Below are 25,817 nucleotides of genomic sequence, written 5' to 3'. Positions count from 1 at the left end.
ATATATTAGATAAACTAGTTAAAAAACATTAAAAAAGGGTAAAAGTTAAAAAAAATTTAGCAGAAGAAGAGAAAAAAATGAAAAAGAAAAAGAATTAAATTAACTGCCAGACTAAAGAATCATAGGGAGAAAGCCATGGGTTCCGTACTTTGCTTTCTCCTCCTTGGAATTCTGCTGCTCTCCTTGGTATTGAAACTGCACTCCTTAGTAGGTGAACTTAGTTTTGGCTGGATTTCTTGTTGATCTTCTGGGGGAGGGGCCTGGTGTAGTGATTCTCAAGTGTCTTTGCCCCAGGTGGAATGCACCACCCTTACCAGGGGCCAGGCTGAGTAATCCGCTCGGGTTTGCTTTTAGGAGCTTTTGTTCCCTGGGCGCTTTCAGTAGAGTTCCAGAGGACGGGAATACAAATGGTGGCCTCCCAGTCTCTGGCCTGGAGGAGCCGAGTGCCCCAGGCCCCACTCCTCAGTGCGCCCTCAGAGAAGAGTGCCCAGTAACTCCCGTTCTGCCTGATCTCCAGCCGCTCTCCGAGCTCACCGAGCCTGCGACCGGTTCAAGGTACCCCTGAGCTGTGAGCTCACTGTCGGCTCTGCCTCTGTAGCCAGCCTCCCCGTTCTAATACCTGTAATCTCTGCAACACTCAGACACCTCCGATCCCTCTGTGATCCTGTGGGACCTGAGGCCACGCTGACCCCGCGTGGGCTTCCCCCCGGTTTAGCCTCTGGAGCGATGTTCCTCGGCGGAACAGACTTTTAAAAGTCCTGATTTTGTGCTCCGTTGCTCCGCCACTTGCTGGGAGCCGGCCCCTCCCCCTGGGGTCTATCTTCCTGTCGCTTTGGATTCACTTCTCCGCCAGTCCTACCTTTCAGAAAGTGGTTGTTTTTCTGTTTCTAGAATTGCTGTTCTTCTTCTCTTCGATCTGCGGATGGATTTGTAGGTGTTTGCAATCTTTAGATAAGCTATCTAGCTGATCTCCTGCAAGTTAAAGTAGTCTCAGCCTGCTACTTCTCCGCCATCTTGACTCCTCCCCTTATCCTTTGTGGACATTCTTGTTTCTGAGCTAGTACTCAGTTAAATCTTGCAGGACTTCATATTTTATTGAAATCAGGGTGACTCCTCCCTATAATAATCAATCTCTTATGAGTAGCCCAAACAGATACTGGTTACCAGTGTTTACTTAAATTCTTATGTTTGCAAATGAGAGCAAAATCCCACCTCTCTAATAGCAAATCCAGCAAACAATAAGAATATCCAAGGAACAATCAAATTTTGAGCTGTGACACACTGAAATTTCAAAAGGAGGCATTCATATAGCTAAAGTAATTTAAAAAACATTTTCCCTGTATTTTTAAAAAGAAGAGAACTCCCCCCCTTTTCTTGGGAGTATGGGGGGTGGAGGGGAGAGGAAATATTTTTTTCTTTTTTTTTTAATTTTTTGCCAGAGAGAGAATGAGAGTACATTAGTAGGGGGAGCAACAGGCAGAGAGAGAGGCGGACTCCTCGTTGAGCAGAAAGCCTGATGCGGGACTTAATCCTAAGACCTGAAGTTCATGACCTGCGCCAAAGGCAGATGGCTAACTGACTGAGCCACCCAGGTGTCCCGAGAGAGAAAGTTAAGCAGGTTGCACACCCAGTGCAGAACCTGAGGCAGGGATCGATCTCACCACCCTATGATCATGACTTGAGCCAAAATCAAGAGCAGAGATGCTTAACCGACTGAGCCATCCAGGTGCCCCCAAAGAAGAGGACTTCTGAGTAGAAATACTTTAATCTTTTCTTTTAGTCCTATACTAAAATGATAGAGAAGAAAAATTTTAAAACATATAAACCATAATAATAAAGATAATTACAGAAGGGACAGAAACTTTAATAAGTGATTTAGCAGGACTGGAAAAAGACATAACTGCAGTATGAATGGATAGGGAACATGGACAAAAAGAGAACCAATTTGCCCTATACAACCCCAATAAGGGTCAAAATGCTAGATACAGAAAAAAGTAAGAATATGACCCATCAAGGTTAAAGATGATGGGAATTAACTAGAAGTCTACACAACGCAAGAACAGACTTCTAGTCTTTTACCTCTAATCCAAGCAAAAAAATCAGAGGTTGCTTCTCTAGAGAAAACAGAACAACCTAAGACGGAAAAAATCCTCCACTCAGTAGATACTGAGGGTCCTTCAATATCCATCTAGTACTATAAAATCAAGCCAGCCAATTGACCAGCCCAGCCCACATATAAAAAGTCTGGAATCAACTTTTTAATTCCTCACTCTTAAATATTAATAAATAGCAAATAATCATTAGATATTTGAAGAAAGATTCCAAAAGAAAAAAACCAAAATAAACATAAAGGACAAAATGCGTATTTGGAAAGAGACAGATAATATAAGGATCCTAAGAAATCTTAACAAAAACTAGCAGGAACACTCTACTTAATATAGTTACTGATAAAACAAAAATTGAATGATATGAATAAGGAATGGTATATAATAAATAGTTCCTGGAACCTGAGGATACACTAGTCAAGGTAAGTAATTCAACAGAAATGGAGAGCTGAAATATGAAGTTGAGGGAATATATGAGGAAAGATAATGAAAACCAAAGGAAAGTATAAAGGAAAAAGATAAAAGATTGAGAATAAATTCAGAAGCTCTAGTTTGTAATTAGCAAGAATTCCAGAAAGATATAGAGAAAATGAGGTAAAAACAAAAATCATAGAAAAAACTTTAAAAAATTTCACACAATATGTATATCCAAAGAGTCTACTAAATTACCCATACATTAAACAGGAAACATACAAACAACTACAACACAACTCAAATCCCAGGACATCTCTGTGAAACTACATAATGCCAAAAATAAAAGATTAAAGTACCAGGAAAAAAAGGATTAATACATCTCTCAGAATAATAAAAACAGGCAAATAATATATAAAATGGATCAGAATGTAGACTCTTCTCAGTGGCAACCTGAATCCCAAAAAAGGAATGCATTCAGATTTTTTGGTAAATATTTTATTTATTTATGTGACAGAGATCATAAGAAGGCAGAGAGACAGGCAGAAAGAGAGGGGGAAGCAGGCTTCCTGTTGAGCAGAGAGCCCGATGTGGGGCTCGATCCCAGGACCCTGAGCCAAAGGCAGAGGCTTTTTACCAATGAGCCACCCAGGCGCCCCTGCATTCAGATTTCTAATGGAAAAATCATTTCTTCCATCCTCGCCAAATCATTAATATCAAATATTAGAGTAGATAAAAGAAATTTTTAGTAATGCAGTAACTAAAAAAAATTTACCATCCATTCGCCCTCTCTTTAAAAGTAAATTAAAGATATACTCTAGCAAAATGAGGGAATAAACTAAAAAGATACCCAAGAAATAGTGGACCCAATCCCACAATATGACAAAAGGAAGACTCTGAATGACAGTTCTAGAAAAATCTTCAGACAGTAATCTGTTCAGAATAAAAAGGTTGATTGAGATGGAGAGAAGAACAGAAATACTGTATTCTCAGTAAGTCTCTGAATATGATATGAATTTTTTTAAACTATGTATATGTATCACACTGAACTTCTTAAAATTTAGTAATATTAAATGCAGAAAAAATAGAAATAGTTATATGAAATCTTAGACTCATTTAGCTTTTAACTTCTGTTAGCATTTTGGGAAATTTCAAAGATGCCCTTAGAAGGTTCTGCAATTTCTCTTCTCATAATTTTGTTTTCATTTTATAAACAAAAAGTAAAGTTAACTTGACCAGTGTTTACTATAACATTTCAGAGGTGATAATGACAGAAAAGAGCCATTAAGAGAGTCACAGTTTTTCTTAAAGTGTCCGAAAAAAGTTTTGTTTTTATGGTACTTATCATTGGTTATCAATTCATGTATTGTCTCCTGAATTATACTACTTCTATTATTAGACGTGGCATGGTCGGATTAGCTGGTATTTATCATGCTTCATGTTTCAGAGCAATAAACCCAGACACAAAAGAGGGCATGTGGTATAGTAGTACAAGGACTCATAGTATCTTGAACATATTTTAGCTATTCCCCTACCACTTCTATCTTCTTTTTCCTTTGACTCTGAAGCTTCTGATGAGAAAATCTCCCCAGACTAATGAGCAGAGAAACACTATAAACCAGAGTCTATCTCCTAGTTACAGTTAAAATTCTAAGCTCTATGTCTGAATATTTCAATCATGAAATCACTTTCCTCCCTTCGGAGAAGTCCCAAGATCCCGGATCCGAAAAAGATCTTCCACTTTCTTGCTCCCAGGCATAGCACAGAAAAGTTTATTTTCAAAAAGTAATCCAAAATCCACAAAAATGGAAAAGAGTAATCCAAAGAATACATTATCAAGTACTTACATAACAATTTTCAAGACTTTAATAGGATATTTACACTAATTGTCATTATTGTTACTAACACAGGAGCCATATTTCACTTCAACTAGCCTTTACTGAGCATCTGTCAAGAGTTTGGTTTTGATGGACACCAGGAATTTTAATTGGTCCCTGCTCATAAGAAGCTATAACATAAAACCCTGAGGAAGGTAATCCAGAAAATAAGGTCAGCAGAGAAGCTAGATTGTTCATTCTCAACCATAATTTTAAGCAAAATGTGGCTAGTCTACAAAAAACAAACACAGCTTTAAAACTAACCAAAAGATACCCATGATTTAAAATTATTCTTTAGTTTTCTTCTGTTCATCTGACCTTGTCTGTAAGTTTGAACCAAAAACAGTACTACCAAATAAGAAGATAGCTTCTAATATAAGCTCACCCTGTGTCTTTGGACAAGTCTCATCACTGCTACAAGTCTCAATTTTCTCAAAAAAAAAAAAAAAAAAAAAAAAAAAAAAAGGACTGAGTAAGATTAAACTTGAAGTTTTCAAACAGAATTTAAATTATATACTATGATTATGTAAGTAAAAACCGCTGTTTATTTCTTATGTAGCTGAACTTATAGTAGCAGCCACTGATGACTGAATGTCTATGATACTTCTAATTTTACAACTACTATTTCTAATTCTGTCAACGATTTTATAAATATAAGGAAATAGGAGAAAAATTGGCTTGCCAAATATCACACAGCTCATAAATGTTGGGGACTGTACTGAAAGCATCACAAAAAAAAAATATTTTTTCTCCAACACAAGTTTGTTATGTATTACTTACAAGCATTATTTCTACAGAAATTTGAATAGGCATTATAAACCCAATTAACTTAAAAGAAAGTAAAGTCAATCCATTTTACAGTTCAAAATATCAGAACTAAAAACGTTCATATATACTTACCTGATGCAACAGACGTTTCAGTTTGAGTAACTGAGTTTTTACAGCAGTACAATCTTGGACCATGTGCCGGAGCGTCATCTCATCTAATATCACTGTATTTTCGGGTACATCTACAAACATCTTCTGAGCCTGGAAAAAGGGGGTCCCTCCATAGCTTTCAAAATGACCCAAAGGAGATTCTCTATAGGGAGAGCCTCTGGAAGGACAGGGGAAGAAGTTGGAGGGAAAAGATATACAATATAATTTCAGAAAGAAATAGGGTAATGAAATTATTGCAGTGATTATTATAAATCATTTATCATTATCACATTTGACTTTTGTTTACCTCAGAAAATGAATTTGTTTGCACCAAAATTTCCAATAAGTTCTAGTTCTCATAATTATCTTCTGCACTCCTCCCCCTTTTGCTTTCTACAGATTGGTGAATAAACCTTTTTCTTTAGGAAATAGACGAGAAACAAAAAATTCTAGGAAAAGGTCTTGTCTGAAAAAAATTATACTTATTTTCTTGCCTGAACAGATTGTCCGCTCTTTAGCTTTTGACTTTAATTGGCCTCTTGAATTTCACATCTTATTTTTAGCCCCATAATTATGTTACCTATGTTAATTCCCAGTTTGGTCACATATTGCTAGATTCCATTCTCTTCTAAGTCCCAGCAAACAGTTAAGACAGATGAACTGTTACTTCTTGTTTTGTTTTTTCATTATTGATAAATCTTCTTTTCCAATAAAGGTTAAACTTGGTTTTATAAAAGTCTTATACAAACCACCTATTTCATAATCTTAAACTATATTTCGAAGAAATCTACTCTAAGAAAATTTAAACCTCCCTTTAGTTTCATATAACATGCATGCTGAAAAAAGCAGGAAAAAAATAACCTAGGGCCGATTTGTTTCATGGATGTGAAAAACACAATGTTTTAATCATAAGTCATTAGCTGCATCAATTATGAAATTACTGCATTCATATAATACATAGTTCCAGTTGGTTCTTAAGACATGAAATTAGTATATATGTAAATAGATATATACATATATATGGGGGCGCCTGGGTGGCTCAGTCTTTAAGCGTCTGCCTTCAGCTCAGGTCATCCCAGGGTCTTGAAATCAGGCCCCGCATGGGGCTCCCTGCTCAGCAGGAGGCCTGCTTCTCCCTCTCCCACTCCCCCTGCTTATATTCCCTCTCTCGCTTTCTCTCTGTCAAATAAATAAATAGATGACATTTTAATAAATATATATGTGTATAAATATACATATATAAATATACAAATTTAAAAAAACAAAATATATAAAATAACACACTGAAAGAGTATTCTCTCCAAATAATGGTTATGTTAACATATCAGGATTAAAGTTAAATTCATGATGCATTAAATTTGCAAAAGCCACAACACATTAATTTTTAACCAGACTGAAAAAGTAGAAACATGGTTTTCACTAAATTTTCTGGTTTTCAAACAAATAGTCCCAAATTTCCAAACTCTTAAATATTCAATATAAGCTTGGTTTTCACAAGATTATATTTTTCTGAAACTATTTTTCATATGGGATTTCAGGTCTGATTCTGGTTTTAACCTAATTAAAAAAAAATTTAAGAACTTCTAAATTGCTGATCTATAGTTAAGATCTAATGTGTTTATATAGAATTCTGCTTTATTTTTATGGTTCAAGTCATAGTTGAATTATTAAATTTCAAATACTGATCAATTAGTATGATTTAACCATTCATTACTGAATAGATGGATAATCTATACAGGAAGTGATAAAAAAATACATAGTAATAATAAGTTAGCAAAGCAGTAAAACAAAAATACAGAATTATCTGGCATATGAAGAAAAGAGATAAACGATATTTTCGGGGAAAAATGCTGACATACTTAGGAAGATTTTCTTGGGCAGAAAAGAACCTGGGATGAACTATAAAGTTTGAATTTGACTGGAATGAAAAGTGAAGGCTTTCTGGAAAAAGAAAATAAAAAGCAATGGCACAAAGTGCAAGACATGTTTTTCAGGGACAGGGACACACTTAAATATGGCTTATGAGGCCAAAGATAGACTGAATCCAATATATTCTTTAACTTTATCCCTTAACACATCTGCCTTCCTTAAACTGACTTCTTAAGCCACAGTCAATTACCTGAGACTGCCTGAAGCACACTACAATCTCCCCCATCTCCAAACCTATGTCAAACTCTCTTTACTCCTGGTCAGGCTACCTACCCTATCCTCCATTGCCACTTGATCTAGAGAATGATAACTCTTCTTCATCTTAAATTAGTTGGCATTTCCTCAAGGAAAGCTTCCTTAATCCCCCCAAAGCAGGGTTTGGTACTTCCAGGGGTGTCCTTATAGAGCCCTCTAATATGCCCCACCATATTACCTGACATAGTATATTGTGTTCATTGGCAATCTGTGCCAAATTATAAACTCCATGAAGACACACACTGTATATTCTTTTCCTCTATATCAGAGACCAGTTAGCTTTTTATTTGTTTATTTTTGTTGTTGTTGCTTTCCCTGAATGATTAAGGATCATGGATTTTAACCACTAGGTTATTTCTTTTCAAGCTTCCAAGGCTGAAATTCTAAAGTTCTTTAGTTACTACTTTAAAAGTATAATCTGGAAGCAGTTACATTAAAAAGTCCCAGTTAATAACAAATTAAACTTTACTTGTTATGTTACCAAGTGAATAAAACAAAGAGTGGAAAGGAAAGAGACTGAATGAGGCTGGTCTGCAATCTACAATATAAGAAACAGGTACAGAGTAAGGCTTATTTTAGGTTGACTAAAAATTAACTACATGTAACAAACTAATGAATTAAAAACATTCAAAAGAAGAGTCACAAGTTTTTATCATTAACAATACAGAGTCAAAGATTTGGTACCTAGAAAACTGTAATGGTATATAAGAGCCACCTCTTACCTAGGAGTAAGGTTTAAATCCTGACTGACAGTAACCAGCTACTAAAAATACTTAATGTCTTTGGGCCATAATTTCTTTAACTCCCAATGTTCTCCAGTGCAAAATAAATAAATCTCATATACCTTAGGTTGCATTTCAAATACTTACACCATGAGACCCAAAATGAAACTTACATCTTCTCCTCATACTAAAATGCTACTTCCTCTAAAAGCCCTTCCTGATCCTCTCAACTAGAAAAAACTAGCACATTAGGATCCTTAATTTACTTAATACAAATTAAAGAAATCTATAGAGCTATCACCTCTAATTAGATTACAAGATCTTTGAAAACTCATTTTTATATTAACTATACAGATTACCTGAGTTCAAATCTCACCTTTGTTACTTACTAGCTAGTAACAGGACAAGTTACTTTATCAATCCTTCATTTTCTTGGTCTATAAAATGAGGATAATAACAGCACTTACCTCATTAGGTTGGTATAAGTCTCAAATGAGGTAATATATGTTTTAAAGTGCTTGGAACAGTGCCTGACATATAGTAAATGTTAACTAATTGCTATTGTATTACGGTGGTTAGTATAATTTCCAACTTCTGTATATTGAAAAAATTTTCTACCATAAAAGTCCAAAGAATACTATAATGCCCTATAACCTTCACCTATATTCCCCAATTGATAATTTTTTTTAATTTTTTAGTTCATGATATGTATGGTTTTTTTTTTTTTAAGATTTTGTTTATTTATTGGACAGACAAAGACCACATGTAGGCAGAGAGGCAGGCAGAGAAAGAGAGAGGGAAGCAGGCTCCCTGCCGAGCAGAGAGCTCGATCCCGGACACTGAGATCATGACCTGAGCCAAAGGCAGAGGCTCAACCCACTGGGCCACCCAGGTGCCCCCCCCAATTGATAAATTTTAACACGATTTGTTTATACCCAGGTATTTGGTGTGAAACCATCTGACAATACACTGGAAATAACATAACACCCTTACTGAACTCAGCTGAAAAAAAATGAAGATAACTGAGAAGGTCAAGAGGCAAAAGAAGACAAAGATGTAACAGAAAACAAATATATACCAGGGGTTATTTTCAGAAAATAAATGGATACCATTAAAGATAGGAGAGGGAAAAAATAGGACAGAAAGAAAATGAAGATTTTGAGATTCCACATTCTGAGAGGATGATGCAGTTCACACATGTCAATCTGAACCTTTAAAACAGAATGAGTTCCAAGAGTCCCAAGCTTGAAGACATAAAGAATGTAAAGAAAAATAAACATGGGACAATAGTGGAATTATTGGACACAAGAACCCATAATAAGTTGACAGGCATAAATCTATTTGTATACAGACTTTAACAATCGTGGATTTCTGGTAGAGAACTTAAATAGTGAAAGCAAAAGAAGACTGCATGCTGTCTGGGGGAACACACTGGACTATTAGCAGTGTGTTAGTACAGGCAGACTGCAGCTAACCACAGGCCAGACAGGCTATTGAATATGAAGAAGGGAACCAATATAGGGATGGGTTAAGGCAAAAATGAGTTCAGTAGTTACAGAAGCATGAGAAAGAACTGTCTACCATCACCAATATTGTACAATATTGTTCTAGAAGTACAGATAATAAAGTCATCCCCCCAAAATAACTGCATCAGAATAACTGCAAAAAGGAATCTCTAAGAGATAAGTTTTTTTAAACTCATTTAAATTGAATCCATACAATAGCATCAACAATCCACACACCTAATAATCACATCAATGCATAATCATTATTGCAGTTTTAAAGAAATCTCTCCAAATACGTGGCTGTACCCACATACTTATACCCTTCACTTCTACCGGAGCTTCTTAATTACTAAGATGTGTGATTCTGTGCTACTCTGAAGGCTTGTGATTCACACATGAGAACAGTAAGTGGAAATGTGTGTGTGAGAGACAGGGAGAAAGAGAATTTTTCTTCTTCATTTATTTCCGGGCGCCTGGGTGGCTCAGTGGTTAAGCCGCTGCCTTCGGCTCAGGTCATGATCTCAGGGTCCTGGGATCGAGTCCCGCATCGGGCTCTCTGCTCAGCAGGGAGCCTGCTTCCTCCTCTCTATCTCTCTCTCTACCTGCCTCTCTGCCTACTTGTGATTTCTCTCTGTCAAATAAATAAATAAAATCTTTAAAAAAAAAAAAAAAAAAAGATGTATTTTAGGAGGTAAGTGGACAAATGAACTACAGTACACCCACACAATAGACTATTATTTAATGACAGAAAGAAATGAGCTATCAAGGCATGAAAAGGCATGGAGGAAACATAAATGCATATTGCTGAGAGAAAGAAGCCAATCTGAGAAGACTACAACTATATGGCATTCTGAGAAAGGCAAAGCTATGAAGACAGGAAAAAGATCAGTGGTTGCCCTTAGTATTGGTGGAGGTTAAGGGAGAAGAAAGGGATAATACAAGGACAACATGGGAGTCTAAGGGCAGGGCAATTATTCAGTATGATAGGTAATGGTAAATGTATATCATTAGGTATTTGTCAAAGGTCACAGAATGTATACACAAAGAGTGAACCCCAAAGTAAACTATGGATTTTAATTAATAACCATGTATCAATATTGACTGATCAACTGTAACAACTAATGCAAGATGTTAATAATAGTAAAAATTATATAAAAGAAGGTGAGGGAGTATATGAGAACTCTCTGTGCTTTCTGCTAAATATTGCTAAAACTAAAACTGCTCTAAGAAATGAAGTCTATTAGTTTAAAAAAAAAAAAAAGACAGAAGTATTTCCACAATGGCAGAATGAAGATCTCCAAAAAGTCCACTCCTCCATAAAAGTACTGATGACACTGGCAAATTTGTTAAAATCAACTTACTCAGTACTGTGGAAATCAACCAAATGCCTGCCACAACCAAGGAAGAAAGAAAGGAAGGAAGGAAGAAAGAAAGGGAGGGAGGGAGGGAAAAAAAGAAAACCCAGCTGAATCTTGGTAAGAACAAGCTCTGTGGATTTTAATTTACTCTGTTGCCATGCCTATCTTCCCAGCTCTGTGGTAGCCTGGAAAAATAAGAGCCTTAGAAGCATAATAGCAGTGAAACTCAGCAATCACTAGGAGGAGGGGTGAAATGGTAAAGTGGGTTTGGAATTGCTGGAAAAGTACCATTTCCAGAAAATAGTTACTATTTGACCTAACTAGCACCTCCCTAGAAAAGGCCCATTCTTGGTTGTTGTTTTATTTGACCCAGTTCCGAGGTTTTTCAGTAGGAACAGACTTATCTCTAGCACATGTGTTGAAAAAAATCAGAGCAATTTTTAAAAATATTACGCTGCCAGAGACAGCGATCAAAACAAGAAGGTGATTGGGGTGCCTGGGCTCAGTGGGTTAAAGCCTCTGCCTTCAGCTCAGGTCATGATCCCAGAGTCCTGGGATCGAGTCCCGCATCGGGCTCTCTGCTCAGCGGGGAGCCTGCGTCCCGCCTCTCTCTGCTTACTTCTATGCCTACTTGTGATCTCTATCAAATAAATAAATAAAATCTATTTTAAAAAAGAATATAAAAAACAAGAAAGTGATCAAAAAACTTAAAAGAAAAACCTGAGGAAGGAGATACCCACAGGAGGCATTGAAATACCCCAACATATTCTTGATCACAGAGAAGGCCATACACCTGTGTAGGGCTGTGTGCATGCCAAGGAAATACCTGGAAAGGCCTTCACCTCTCATCTTTGGCTGACCTAGAGTCTCTGAGCAAGGAGGAAATGAAGATTAAGGCAGAGCTGCAATACCAAGTTGTTGAAAGTATCCCTAAACACATACACACATAGAGCCCCATGGCAAAGTCGGGGATACTTACTGGTTCAAGGCATTTAAAAAAATTGTTGTCTAGTTATTAGCTCAACAAACTCCAAAATTTATTAAATTAAGAGAAACACATAAACTATCAAAAGCTAAAGAAAGGGGCGCCTGGATGGCTCAGAGGGTTAGGCCTCTGCCTTCAGCTCGGGTCGTGGTCTCGGGGTCCTGGGATTGAGGCTCACATCAGGCTCTCTGCTTGGCAGGGAGCCTGCTTCCCCCTCTCTCTGTTTGCCTCTCTGCCTACTTATGATCTCTGTCTGTTAAGTAAATGAATAAAATGTTAAAACAAAAAAGACTTCAAATCTGCCTTAAAAAAAAAAACAGCTGAAGAAAAAGTGAGAATCCTGAACAATGCAAGAAAAATATGATTCATCAAAAGACACACTCAGTAAGATTAACAGCTGATTTTTCAAAAGAATGCATGGGGTTCAAAAATGTTAAATGGAAGATTGTCAACCAAGAATTCTATATCCAGCAAAATTAGTCTTCAAAATTAAAAAGAAATTAAAACATTACCATATAAACAAAAAGTGAGAGAATGTGTTGCATTCAGACTTTCCCTACAAGATAAATTGCAGTTGGAGACTTTAATACTTCTTCCTCATTAATGAACAGAACTAGGAAAAAGGTCAGCAAAACAGAAGGCTTGAATAATACCACAAACTAACAAATCCAAATAAATATCTATAGAATATCTATAGAATATCTACAGAGATTAAATTAGTAATCAAAAAACTTTCACAAAGAAAAGTCCAAGCCCAAATAACTGCACTGGTGAATTCTATAAGCTCTTCCAAAAACAAAAATGAAAGAAAACTTTCCTATTCAATGTATATGACCATAATACCATCTAAAAAAAAAACAAAATTACAGAGCAATACTTATTATGAATATATACACAAAAATCCTCAACACAGTACTAGCAAATTGAATCTAGCAATACATAAAAGGATTATATACCATGACCAACTAGAATTTATCTAAGAAATGCAAGATTGGTTCAACATATGTAAATCAATGTTGTATACCACATTAAGAGATGCAAAAAAAAATGATTATCTCAGTAGTCAGAAACAGAATTTGACAAACTCCAACACTCTTTCATGACAAAAACACTCAACAAAATATGAACAGAAGTGAACTTCCTCAATGATAAAGACTACCTATAAAAACGCATAGCTAACATCATACTTAACAGTAAGAGATTAAATGCTTTACCCCTAACATTAGAAAGGCATAAATGTTTGCTCTCACCACTCCTGTTCAACACTGTATTGGAGGTTCTAGTCATCGGAAGTATGCAGGAGGAAAAAAGTAACTGGATGGGAAAGAAAAAAGTAAAACTATGTCGAATCTCTGATGACATGATCTTGTATAGAGAATCCTAAGACACTAAGGAGCCAGGAGGTTAAATGAATCATGTGTATGAACACTGGAGACATTCAGGACTGCAGCAAAGCTTATGATGAAGAGGCAAAATGAGCCAAGGTCAAGATTTTTGTGAGTGAGCTGTAGGGACCAGTAAGGAGGATCTGATATAGCCAAATGCCCTAAGTCTCAAAGGAAAGAGTCTGAAGAATAAATAACTTTGATGAGAAGCAAATAAGGAGTGAAGACAAAGACCCTACCTCTACATAGTGAAGTACTAGAATGACTGGAAAATAAGAATCTTCATATAAAAACAGGGAAAGAAGGAGGTTGTGGAAGAAAGAGGAGTGAAAGCTTAGGCCAGATGGAAAGAGAGCATAGTATTATCATAAGTGTGTAAACCTGGTGATTCACAGACCTGTACCCCTGGGAATAAAAATATATGTTTATAAAAAATAAAAAAATTTAATAAAAAAAAATACAAAGGAAAATGATCAGAGGTTCAGAACTACCAGTCCCCTAAATTATGGATAAGACAGATTCCTATAATTTAAAAAACAAAACAAAACAAAAAGGACAATGATGGGAATTAAAGGATAGAAAGGAAAGGGAACTTACACTCAAGAAGTCATAGAATGGGAAGAGATACTTTTACACATGTAATGTCAAAAGGCCCTGGGATTAATGCATCCAAACTTTTTAAAATCAAGGCATGGAGAGAAAAGAATAGTTTAAAGGTATACTGGAGAGTAAGGCTTATCTTATCTTATCCTCTCTGTACCATCCAAATTCATAACTAGCTCTAGGGGATCTAGATATCACAAATCCAGATGGCCACCTCAAAGCCTGAAGGGATCCATAAAATGGTTAATCTATAACTATTCATGAAAAACCAGTGTGCCCAGTTGTTGGGAAGTTCTGCATTGAGTTAAATGAGCAACCCCCAAGAATATGGTACATTTCTCTCTCCTCCCTAAGAATCACCAGTGTTGATGATCCAAAAATCACTAGTCCCTCAAAATACACCATGTAAAAGGACCTGCGGTCATATGTCTTATGAAATGGCTATATATTCTATCTTTTAACACATTTTGTAAAATCATAGTACTATATTTATATATTAAAGGTAATGCAAAGTCCACTTTACAAAAAACTCATTTAACATTGATTTGTTTATTCCTGTACTTATTTGATCAGAAAATCATTCTTCTACACCTTTTAACATCTGGGGATATGGTTTTTGGAAACTGTTCTTTAACTTTTCTGAAAGATGACTAATCAGTCTCAGCTTGCTTATCCTCAGGGTCAGAGATTACCACCTCCATCCATGTAATTCATTCCATTTGGGACAGTATAATTTATAATCCCATTTTAACCGAAATTTGTCACTCTTTATCTTAGAGAGTTTTGCCGTTAGAGTTAGAGATCACATCTATTCATTCCTTCAAATGACTTAGCAATCCAGGTATGAACTAAACTCTCTAAAAAGTCCATAGTACTGATACATGTTTTTGTACATGTTATTTTTTTCCATCTGAATACTCATCCTTCTATAGAAACCACTCCTCTACAATCTCTACAGTCACACTTACCCGATCAATAGTAACTTCCTTTACAGACCACTACCCTAGACAAAATCCAGATGCTGCATGTCTCTGGAGTCCTATATAAATCACTTTAATTAAGCACCTATCATCATTGTACTGCACTAACACTGTAATATACCTACCTCTCCCACAGAATCAACATCCAAAAAGTATTTACTACTCAACTTTGCATGGGATGGAAGAGGCACATGAATTTCTACATAACCAATAACTGTGATGACTCCAACTGAGCTCATGCATTACATAATTGTTTTTAGCATCCTCAGAACAATGCTCTAAGAAGCCATTACCAATCCACAGCTATCACCTCTCCCACTATCTCCAAATTCATCCTGGCTTTAGAATTTAGCACAGAATTCAACATGTAGGTTCTCAATGAGTATTTGTTAAATGGATGAATAAATCTTATCAGAAGTATAAGCAATGGTTCACATTTTTAGTTAGGCTTCTAAATTTTTATAAGTTGGCCTTAAATTTACCTTCCTATAAACCAACCGTCAAAGATGAGGGAAGCATAATCTTCACTATTTGCAATCACAACTACCTTTACATCATATTCTTGACTGACAATAACAACTCTCTGATGAGCACTCCTTATCAAAAGCCCAGGTATAAAAAACAATAACCAACATAATTACTGGAAAAATATATATTCCATGTATTCTTCCGATCATCTACATTTTATCATTTAAAATTATATCAACAGAAGGATTCTTAGTTAAACCTCATTATTTTGTGACCCACTGCAGAACTGCCTTTTCTCACTACTTCTTTGTAGCTTGCACTGAAGAACATAAGTAAAAAATGGACTTAGGGAATTTTGGGAAGCTGTCTGAGACCTGTCCACTATATCACAAAGTATTCCCCTTCTAAGAACTCATGCAAAGCAACTTCTCTTAGGTTTTTGTCTCGTGAAAGCAAATCAATTCAGGAGAAACACATTCTTTATCTTATGTAAAGTATAAATCTTGTAATGGACCAAAGTTTATTCTTTGTTTTTGCTACAAGGATTCTTAGAGACAATTTTTTTTTCTTATTTCAAGAACTATATGGGACCATACATTTCCCTTCCATTGTTTCTTTATCCAATTTTTATTATCTGTATGGTAACTGTGCCCCAAAATTACCTCAGATCCCTAGTGAAATGAAACAAGGAAGGAAAAAGGAAGAAAATTAATAATAACTACCACCACATTGGGGTGCCTACTCTAATCCTTATAATGCTCAAGTACTTTTGTCTCTCATCCTTGAACACAGAAAGTATTATCAACTCTGTTTTATGGATGATAACTGAAGTAGAGAGGGTTTAAATAAATTATTTAAGCTCACAAAGCTAATCTGTATCATGCCAGGGTTTAATCTCAGGTTTGATTGACTACAGAGCCATATTATTTCTCTTTTATCAAATTTAAAACTATGCTATATGCTTCAAAAAGTTAAAGAATCCTGGCATTGTACAGTATCTTCTGTTTCTAATAGTACTTGAGAAACTTTTAAGTTTTAATTTATTTAAGCAAAAGAAAACAAATCACTTCGCACTAATTTCATACATTATTTTTAAAATAATTAACAAATTCAACATATAATCATTCCCAAATGAGAACTAGAAAATCACACCAAAACATAAAGTCTAAATAGCAGACATAAATATTTTTATTTATGATAAAGCTAATGAAAAATGATTTGGGCCAAAAGGAAAGAATTAGACAAATTATTCCAAGTAGTATCATACATAATTTGAAATATTTCTGGTACATCTAAAAACCAAATTAAAAAATAGTTTTGAGGGGGCATGGAAATATAATAATTCAAAAATAATCAAAAGATAGGAAATGTAATCTAAACTAGACTCACCTGCTCAAGTCACTTTTTCCATGGTGATGATAGTGGTCAGGATGGCTGAGGTGGTAATGCTCCTGTCCACTCCACCTCTGGGGTGGCCTTTTCCAAAATCCTTCCTGAGACTGCCGAACATTTCTGTCTGACCGGTCAAAGCGGTTCATATTGTCACACTCCACTAGACAGATTCAAAAGCAAAACACAATAAACATGTACACACTCTGTAAAAGTTAACTACTTATAGCTTGATAATTAAACGCTGCTGAGAATATAAAAATGACATGCTAAAAATACCAGCCATTTATATTAGCTAATCACAAAATCAAAATTCCCATAAGAAAAGTAACCGGGTTTTTTTGGTGAAAACTGAACTTTACAGCATTCAAATTGAAGTAAATTAAAAACTTTCATATCACAGGCACTTAAGTAACAATGGTCCCAGTGTTTTAAAACAAGCAAATTATCCTTGTTATCAACATTATACATTTTAAACACCAGTAATCAGCTTTTAGTGTTTTCGTCATTATCACTAGCTGGTTCTGAATACAGAATGAAAATAATTAGAAAAAGTAGAAGATTTTAAGTCTAGTAGAGAACTCCTTCCCAAAAATAAATGCCACAATTAGCTTTTACTGATTTCAAGAAGCACACATTAAATTTTCATCACAAACAAATAGTATTTTTAAAATTAAGCTCACAGTTTAGAAAGTAAGAAGCTCCAATCTGTCTACAGTAAAGCTTGTTCAAAAAGTCTAAAATGTCACTGAAAACAAAGCCAGTACTTTGCAGCAACAAATAGTACACTCCCTGAAATCCAAATGCCACAAAAACACGAAAAGAATCTCCTTGAAACACCCCAAGCTTCCCTTTCACTTACCCAAACACTTTTTTCCTCACATATCTGAGCACTCACTAAGAGAGTTACTTTGTACAAGGGAGACATTGTGTCGCCCCGCTGCCTACTCAGACATAGTTGCATACAAGGCACTGACAAACAGGCCTTCCTTCCTGCTCAACTCCCAGCCCTCCCTGTGGGAAGCAAGCCCAGTTTACCCTGTGACTCCATCTTCGCTCAGTGGTTACATAGCTACTGAGTTAGGACTGTTACTAAAAATACAACTAAACACTAACTCAAGCCAGGAACAGAAAAGGTTTCTCTAGTTTGAGAATTATTACATGAGAAAGTTCAAATCCAGAATGCTTTGAATTCCTTGGTAAGGAAGCTGTAGAAATCAATGTAATCCCCAATTTAATTATTTAAATGATTATTTTCACTTAATCTAAAATTTGAATTTGAAATATGGAAAGTATTTCATTATAGTACACCAGATAAAAACAAACTTTCCCACTCCAAAAAAGTAAAGTGTAGATATTCAATTCTTATATAAACTAACTATAACATATTTCTTCTAAATGCATAATAATTTTATACAACTTTTTAAAACTTTTAAATTTTGTTTATAACCATTACAGAAATCAATTTTGGGGAAAAAACTATACATTTTATAGTTTAAAAAATTTTAAAGGAAAAATTTTTTAAAGACTTACATTTGAAATTATTTCAGTTTCTTGTCATTTTATTGAGTTAAACTACAATCTATTTTTTATCTGTTTTTTTTAAAGTTCATTTATAGAAAACCTGTTAGGACAAATAAAGGCATGGTGACCATTATAATGAAAAAAATAAGGACCAGAAGATGAAATCAGAAAAGAAAAATTTTAAAATACTCTAAAAAGGCTTAAAACTGATTTTAGTTAACATTTGTATCATACACAAAGACTCAGTTAAGCTCATCAAGTATTTTCACATGGCATTAAAATATCTATATAGCTAGAGATAATCTGTATCTAGTTTCATTTGAATTCATATTTAATTAAGGCAAGTAAAATTCCACTCACTCCCCAAATAAGAAATTCTGTCATAAGAATCTGATATATAGGGACGCCTGGGTGGCTCAGTTGGTTAAGCGGCTGCCTTCGGCTCAGGTCATGATCCCTGCGTCCTGGGATCAAGTCCCACATCGGGCTCCTTGCTCAGCAGGGAGCCTGCTTCTCCCTCTGCCTCTGTCTGCCATTCTGTCTGCCTGTGCTCGCTCTCTCCCTCTCTCTCTCTGATAAATAAATAAAATCTTAAAAAAAAAAAGAATCTGATATATAATTGGGATATCAACACAGTGCATGTAGAGTAACAAGAAGCAAATGAACCAGGCAAATAGGCCAGGAGATGGGATTATATACTGTGGAAATTAAAGTACATAAAATTGATATGCCATGTTTGTTTTTACTAAAGAGATTGTTGATACTACACACACGATACATATTAAAGTACCTTCACTGAAACAAGAACTCAACCACAGGTACAATGGACACATAAACAGTGGATACAAACATTTGCCAAGACCACAAAACTATTGGTATACCCTGAGATAGCTGGCCTAAATTCTCAGATAAATGACTGCTGTTAAGATTCTTTAAAGATTCTGCTTGTATAGTTGACCTTTGAACAATGTGGGTGTTAGAGGTATGGGACCCCATGTATAGTCAAAAATCTGTGTATCACTTTTGATACACAAAATATTAACTACTAAAGGCCTACTGTTGACCGGACGCCTTATCAATAACATAGCCATTTAACACATATTTTGTACATTATATGTACTATACACTGTATTCTTACAATAAAGTAAGCTAAAGAAAATAAAATGTAAATAGGAAAATCATAAGAAAAAATACATTTATAATACTGCATTATATCAAAAAAAGAAAATGTTATTAAGAAAATCATAAGGAAGGGGCATCTGGGTGGCTCACTGGGTTAATCCTCTGCCTTCAGCTCAGGTCATGATCTCGGGGTCCTGGGATTGAGCCCCGCATTGGGCTCTCTGCTCAGCAGGGAGCCTGCTTCCCCTCTCTCTCCCTCTCTCTGCCTGGCTCTCTGCCTACTGGTGATCTCTCTCTCTCTCTCTGTCAAATAAATAAATAAAATCTTTAAAAAAAAAAAAAGAAATAATGAATGAATGAAAGAAAATCATAAGGAAAATAAACACATTTACAGCACTGTCCTTTATTGAAAAAACCCACATACAAATGAGCCCACATATTTCAACCTTGTACTGTTAAAGGGTTAACTCTACTCTTATCTGAGACATCCATTAAACATATGTTTATATACCTTAAAATGTTATTAAGAAGGTAATGCGAAGTAACATTAGTGGTGGTTTCTTCGATAAGATTGGAGGTTCTCTGACAGAAAATGGAAAGCAAACAAAATTACAAGATGGAGATAAATCAAAACCATTTCCATAGCTAATAATGGAACAGGACAGAGAAGACTAAGAAATGAAATAAATCCAAAATAAATCTGAACATGAAATACCATAGGGCATGATGAGGCAAACCAAAACATAGCCTGGTTTGAAAAATTTTAACCCAATATGTTGATCACAGCTCTCTATACACCAGATTTTGCCCTAACTATGCATTTAGGCCTAGAAAATAAAGAAAGGCCCCATGAAGGAGATTTCCAGGTCTAAAAGTATAAAGCAGCAGATTTTAGTTCTATTACTCTGAGTAGGAGACAGAGATAATATCAGGACCCTTATTCTCTGGAGAGGAAACAGGATCTACTATATATAGCTAACTGAAAGGTATAGTACATGGGATACCTAGATCTACCACTCATCACACTCTTTTCTTCTGATTTGATAAAGGATCAAAATATAACACCAAAAGTAACCTAGATTATTTTTCTGACTATTTAAAGTCATAGGAAGGGTAAATGGATGAGACAGACATTATTTCCACCTGTGAATAACAACTGGCTACAAAGAAGGCAGGAAGAAATTACACATTACAAAGACTAGAAAGAACGTGCTCTGCAGGAGGTTTTACAATCTGATCAGAAAAACTTTGAACTAAAATTTGGTTTGAAAGAAGAAAAGCTCATATTAAAAAAAAAATCATGACCCTTGTTATTACTAAACACAATCAGCACTTAAAAAGGAAGATACATTTCCAGAAGAGCATACAGTAACTGGAAAGTGATCAAGGACAATACTATAGAGCTCATATGACTATATCTCAATAAAAAACAAAAATGTTGTATTTGATGGAGCACTGGGTGTGGTGCATAAACAATGAACGCTGGAACACTGAAAAGAAATAAAATAAAATGAAAAAAAAATTTTAAGGGCAAAAATATGACCTTAGGAAATATAACACAGAGTAAGTACAATTTAATAGGAATCATAACTTGGCGGTGTGGGATTCAGGAAGTAATCAGAAAGATCTTTCTTTTTTTTAAGATTTCATTTATTTATTTGAGAGAGAGAGAGCACAAGTGAGCGGGGGCGGGGGGCGAGGGGTTAGGGGATGGCAGAGGAAGAGGGAGAAACAGATGGACCCAGGATCATGACCTAAGTCAAAGGTAGATGCTGAACCGACTATGCCATCCAGGAGCCTCAGAAGGCATTTTTCAACAGAGAAAAGTTTAAAAACACAAGTAGTAGATGAAATAGCACATGTGACAAGGTATACACTATGGAAACATCATAAACCTGGGGATTAAACGATAAATATGCTGAATGCAAGGCTTTAAGCTGTAGGCAATGAGTGCCCATTAGATGTTCTGGAGCAAGAGAATAAAGCCATATAATTATGTGTTTGATGCAATCTGAACATTCATTTGAGGGACACTTCAGAATAAAAAAGGAACAAATACCAAATATTCAGTAGTCTGCCAAAAGAAATTCGGAACCAAAACTGCTTCCTTAAGGGATTCCCTGACAAAGGTAAAAGAAAAAATGTAAGAGAATTAAAACAATTTTGTCTTTCAGATCCTTCCTAATCACAACTGAAAACCAAAGTCCTTTCTCATTTTATTCATCTTCCCTCGTTCTACAATCCTCGATTCTGCTCTGCCCCATCTCTTCCTTGACCTGTTTCCCTACCCTGAAGCTGGCCAGAAACTCAAAGACTCACTATCTCTTAAAGCTAAACTTCCTTCAGAAGAGAGAAAACCCGTAAGATTGATTTTTAAGACCTGGTCTCATTCTAAGCTGAGAATCATGGCTGCATGTTTTCTAAAATCTAAATAAGATTATGAGAAATTTGCAAAGGAATTTAGAATACTTTCAGGAATTGATAATCCAGGATCCCTAATACCTATTAGTTTATATATAAGAGGGAACCCCAGGTACAAAAGATGAAATGGAAAAGGCACAGTGTGAAAATTTTGAAGGTAATATAACTAAAGAAACGTGATTGATTGTATAGGAAAGGAATAATTTTTCTTGACCCTTGTAGGGTCAGAAAGTTAAACTGACAAGACAGATTAACAGAAGGAAAGCATAAAAACTTATTTAATATGGTATGTGACACAGGAACCTTCACAAGGAAATAAAGACCCAAAGAAACAGACCTGTGTGTTTTTATGCTAGGTTTGATACAAAGTGGAGGAATATGACAGGATAAAGAGTATGAGGTAACTATAGTAAACTGAGGGAAACTTAGCAAGCCCTATTTTTTTAGGATTCTTCTTTGGAGTCTCTTTGTCTTGGAATTAAGAATGTGCCTTTCCTTTGGGTATAGGGAAGGTACGTACCTCTCACATGAGGGTTTTGTGACCTATTTCAGAGAAGGAGGGTGAGGTGGAGAGAAAGTCAAAGTGACTTTCTTGTTTCTGTACTTTTCTCAAACTCCTTAAGCTTAAACTATTCAATATGCCAAAGTGCCATATATTGGAGTAGTATCAACTGAATTTCCATCCATTGCATGGGAAACTAGAAGATGTTAGAAAAGGGCTTTCAGAGGCTGTCAACAAAGTCTTCTCTATGAATGCAGACTGAGCTCTGATTCAGTTCTGTAAGCAAAGAAAGGTTAAATCCACTGCAGACTTCGAAAGTAGACTAACACTGGGACGCCTGGGTGGCTCAGTTGGTTAAGCAGCTGCCTTCGGCTCAGGTCATGATCCCAGCATCCTGGGATCGAGTCCCACATCGGGCTCCTTGCTCCGCAGGGAGCCTGCTTCTCCCTGTGACTCTGCCTTCCACTCTGTCTGCCTGTGCTCGCTCTCGCTCGCTCTCTCTCTGACAAAATAAATAAATAAAATCTTTAAAAAAAAAAAAAAAGAAAGAAAGAAAGTAGACTAACACCTTTTGAAAGCATACAGGTGACTCCAAAGGCTACATATTTTAGACTTACGTTCTGCTTTCTTCACTGTTCTGTTAGCTCAAAACAGTCAAAACCTGTTTGCCTTCTCTGAGGAAAATCTACGATATATGTGAGATGTTATACCTCATGGGTTCCCTACTACTTTTCACAAGTCCCCAACCAAGACCTCACAGACTTTAAATTTCCTTATTCTTCTAATTTGATCCAACATGAGGATAACTTCTGGCTGTCCTCTAAAGATGAGGCAGGCTTTAATACCAATTCCTATAGCTCACAAAGGGTTTAAGGTTTCCAAAGAGAAGTTAAAATCTGTCAAAGTCAAATGCATTATCTAGGATGTGATTTATTCCAAGGAAGTACATCTCTCAACCCTCACTACCAGCCCTTAAAACCTCACATGAAATCTCTTCAATCATCTCATTTCCCCCCATAACTGTTAATGGCTTATGTTTTCCCTCTGTGTTCTACATTTTCCTGTATTTTTCTTTATTTTTCCACTTGACCTTCCAGGCCACTAATTTGGATTTCAACAGTAGCTATGCTTTCTGTCATCTACTCAACTATTCTGGTAGAAAATCTTTTATAGCTCCAGAAAGCACTATGCTGCAACTGTATTTCTTTAAGTGCTTTCGTTATTGCTTCCTTGGGCCAGTCTAATCCTGGGAGTTCTATTATTTTCCCTATTCTTCTTCCTGGATGTTGGCTGTGATTTTTCTTTCTCAGTTGACTAGAACTCAGCTCTGAGCATCCTAGGTGACAGCAGAACCACGAGAAGGTGCTACAGCCTCAAACCCTGTGGTAGAGTAGATATCGTTCTCAGCTCTTCACTATCTCCTTTAGTAGAATTATATATTCAGTGTCTTCTGCCACAGAGTTCCTCACCGTGAACAGAATACACTTCCCAGTCCCACTGGTATTAGGCTTGGCCATATAACTTGCTTTGGCCAACAGAATGTGGGCAGAAGTAACAGTGAGTTGATTCTAAGTCAAGACTCTAAGTGAAGACCCTAAGATATGCATGTCTCTGTTCAGCCTATTGTCCTTCTCTATCTGCCATGAGACAAACCTGATCCAGGTAATCCTGATCTCAAAATGAAGAAGTAAGGAGTAGACCTGAACTCAATCCCATAGCCTGAATGGGCCCAGCTAATCTATAGATCCATGAATAAGGAAAATAAATGTATATTTTGAAAGCCACTGAGATTCTGAGATTGTTACAGAGCACCCTGGCAGTATGGGTCAGGGGGAGTGACAAATGTGAGCTTCTAGTACCCTCAGTAGCACCAGAACAAATATCTGCCCTCTCCAAAATATCCCTGCATTTTTCTAGCATCATGTATAAAACTTCACCAGCTTCTTTGGTTCATCTCTCCCCGGGAGGCCTGCGAGACCAGACAAATGCAGAACTTCTGGAACCACTCCTCCTTCCAGAGAATTCCCATTTCAACCTTTGCCCCAGGGGCTTTTTTAGGCTAGTCTCTAATTCTAGATCAGTCCTTAAGATAGAAAATGCTATAAATATTAAGTCAGTGGGGACAAGAGTACCTAGGGCCCTCTTGCATATGGATTGTCTAAATCCTTACCCCAGCAGTTACTAGGATCCAGAAAGAAAGACAGATTGGGTTTGGGAGTTAAAAAAAAAAAAAAAAGGCGGGGAGAAATGATTTATTTAGAAAGTCTCCATTTTCCCAGAAATAATCTTTTTAAAATTTTCAGAATTGACCTTTTAAAAATATTTATCCTTAGTAACACTTATTTATCATAAGTTAAAACTTAGTGAATTTTACCACTATTTCACAAGTCAAGTGATATCTCTCTTTCTCTGAATGTGTTTCTTCTTAGAATCAAAATGAAACAAAGGGAATAAAAGTTGGATATGTACACAGGAGCAAAAAGGACAAATCCTACCTACTACTTACTTTATAATAGAGATATACAATTTCACTGGATCATACAGACATGTCTAAGACCAACAAAATCAAGGTTTGAAACATTTAAATAAGTTTGTAAATGAATCTAATTAATATCACTAAGGCTGATTCTCAGTCTGAAAGACTTCCTTCATTGAGATTAGGAAGTTTGTAAGTAACAAATATTAAATTGGCCCTAGACAAGCAGCTCAACTATATATGCCTCTGGAGTTTGAATATCATCGTCACTTACCATTTTCAAGAGGTGCATCCTCAGGCAGATCCACATCAAGCATAAGGTCATCGTCCTCAAGGTCACATGATTCAAGATTATTCAGAATATCCTGTGAATAAAAGCAGTAAAAAATGCTGTAATCTACCTTAAAAAATGGATGTAATCATTAGTTTTGAAAATATCACTTTATAATAGACTGAATTCACTCAATGTTTATGTTGTAAAAATAAATTTTTAAGATAAAAACTTTTTAATAAAAAAGATTCAGTTTACTTGTTAAACTATTCATAATATTCTTCTCCTACTCTTTCTCCCACAAAGAAATTTTTTAAATTCATTTTTAAAAACTTGCACAATACTCACTGCACAATATTGTTCTAAGTACTTTACAAATATTAATTCACTTATTCTAAGTACTTTACAAATATTAATTCACTTAACCTTCAAAATAACCCTATTTAACCCTGATTTAATGACTATTACAATTACTAGAAATTAATGTACAGAGAGCCAAAATAGGATGCAAACACATAAGGTCTACCTCCTGAGTCCATTCTTAAACCAATCTCCTTGATAACATGAACAATCAAAGATGGTAAAGAATCTCCCAAAATTTATTCACATTT

At 35.8% G+C, this 25,817-nt stretch overlaps 1 protein-coding gene across 12 annotated transcripts in view; it reads right to left on the bottom strand.

Moving 5' to 3' along the window:
* Window positions 1-25,817, bottom strand: part of CCSER2 (coiled-coil serine rich protein 2) — a 190,455-nt gene that overhangs the window by 77,756 nt on the left and 86,882 nt on the right. For 8 of the 12 annotated variants that reach the window (XM_045083579.1, XM_045083575.1, XM_045083574.1 and 5 more), the window contains 3 exons: window positions 25,210-25,300; window positions 16,891-17,053; window positions 5,294-5,489 (listed from right to left, as the gene is read on the bottom strand). In XM_045083579.1, coding sequence (XP_044939514.1) covers window positions 5,294-5,489; window positions 16,891-17,053; window positions 25,210-25,300 — 450 coding nt within the window. Of the gene's footprint in view, window positions 1-5,293; window positions 5,490-16,890; window positions 17,054-17,573; window positions 17,679-17,752; window positions 17,905-25,209; window positions 25,301-25,817 lie in introns of those variants that run through there. The other 4 variants (XM_013063137.2, XM_013063138.2, XR_006607719.1 and 1 more) reach the window with 4 other exon arrangements.

The sequence above is a fragment of the Mustela putorius genome, unplaced genomic scaffold (assembly GCF_011764305.1).
Source record: "Mustela putorius furo isolate JIRA1106 unplaced genomic scaffold, ASM1176430v1.1 tig00000698_pilon_pilon_pilon, whole genome shotgun sequence".
In the NCBI taxonomy this organism is placed as follows: domain Eukaryota; kingdom Metazoa; phylum Chordata; class Mammalia; order Carnivora; family Mustelidae; genus Mustela; species Mustela putorius.
Note: the sequence above shows the minus strand (reverse complement) of the source record. Positions and strands in the feature narration are given on the sequence as shown.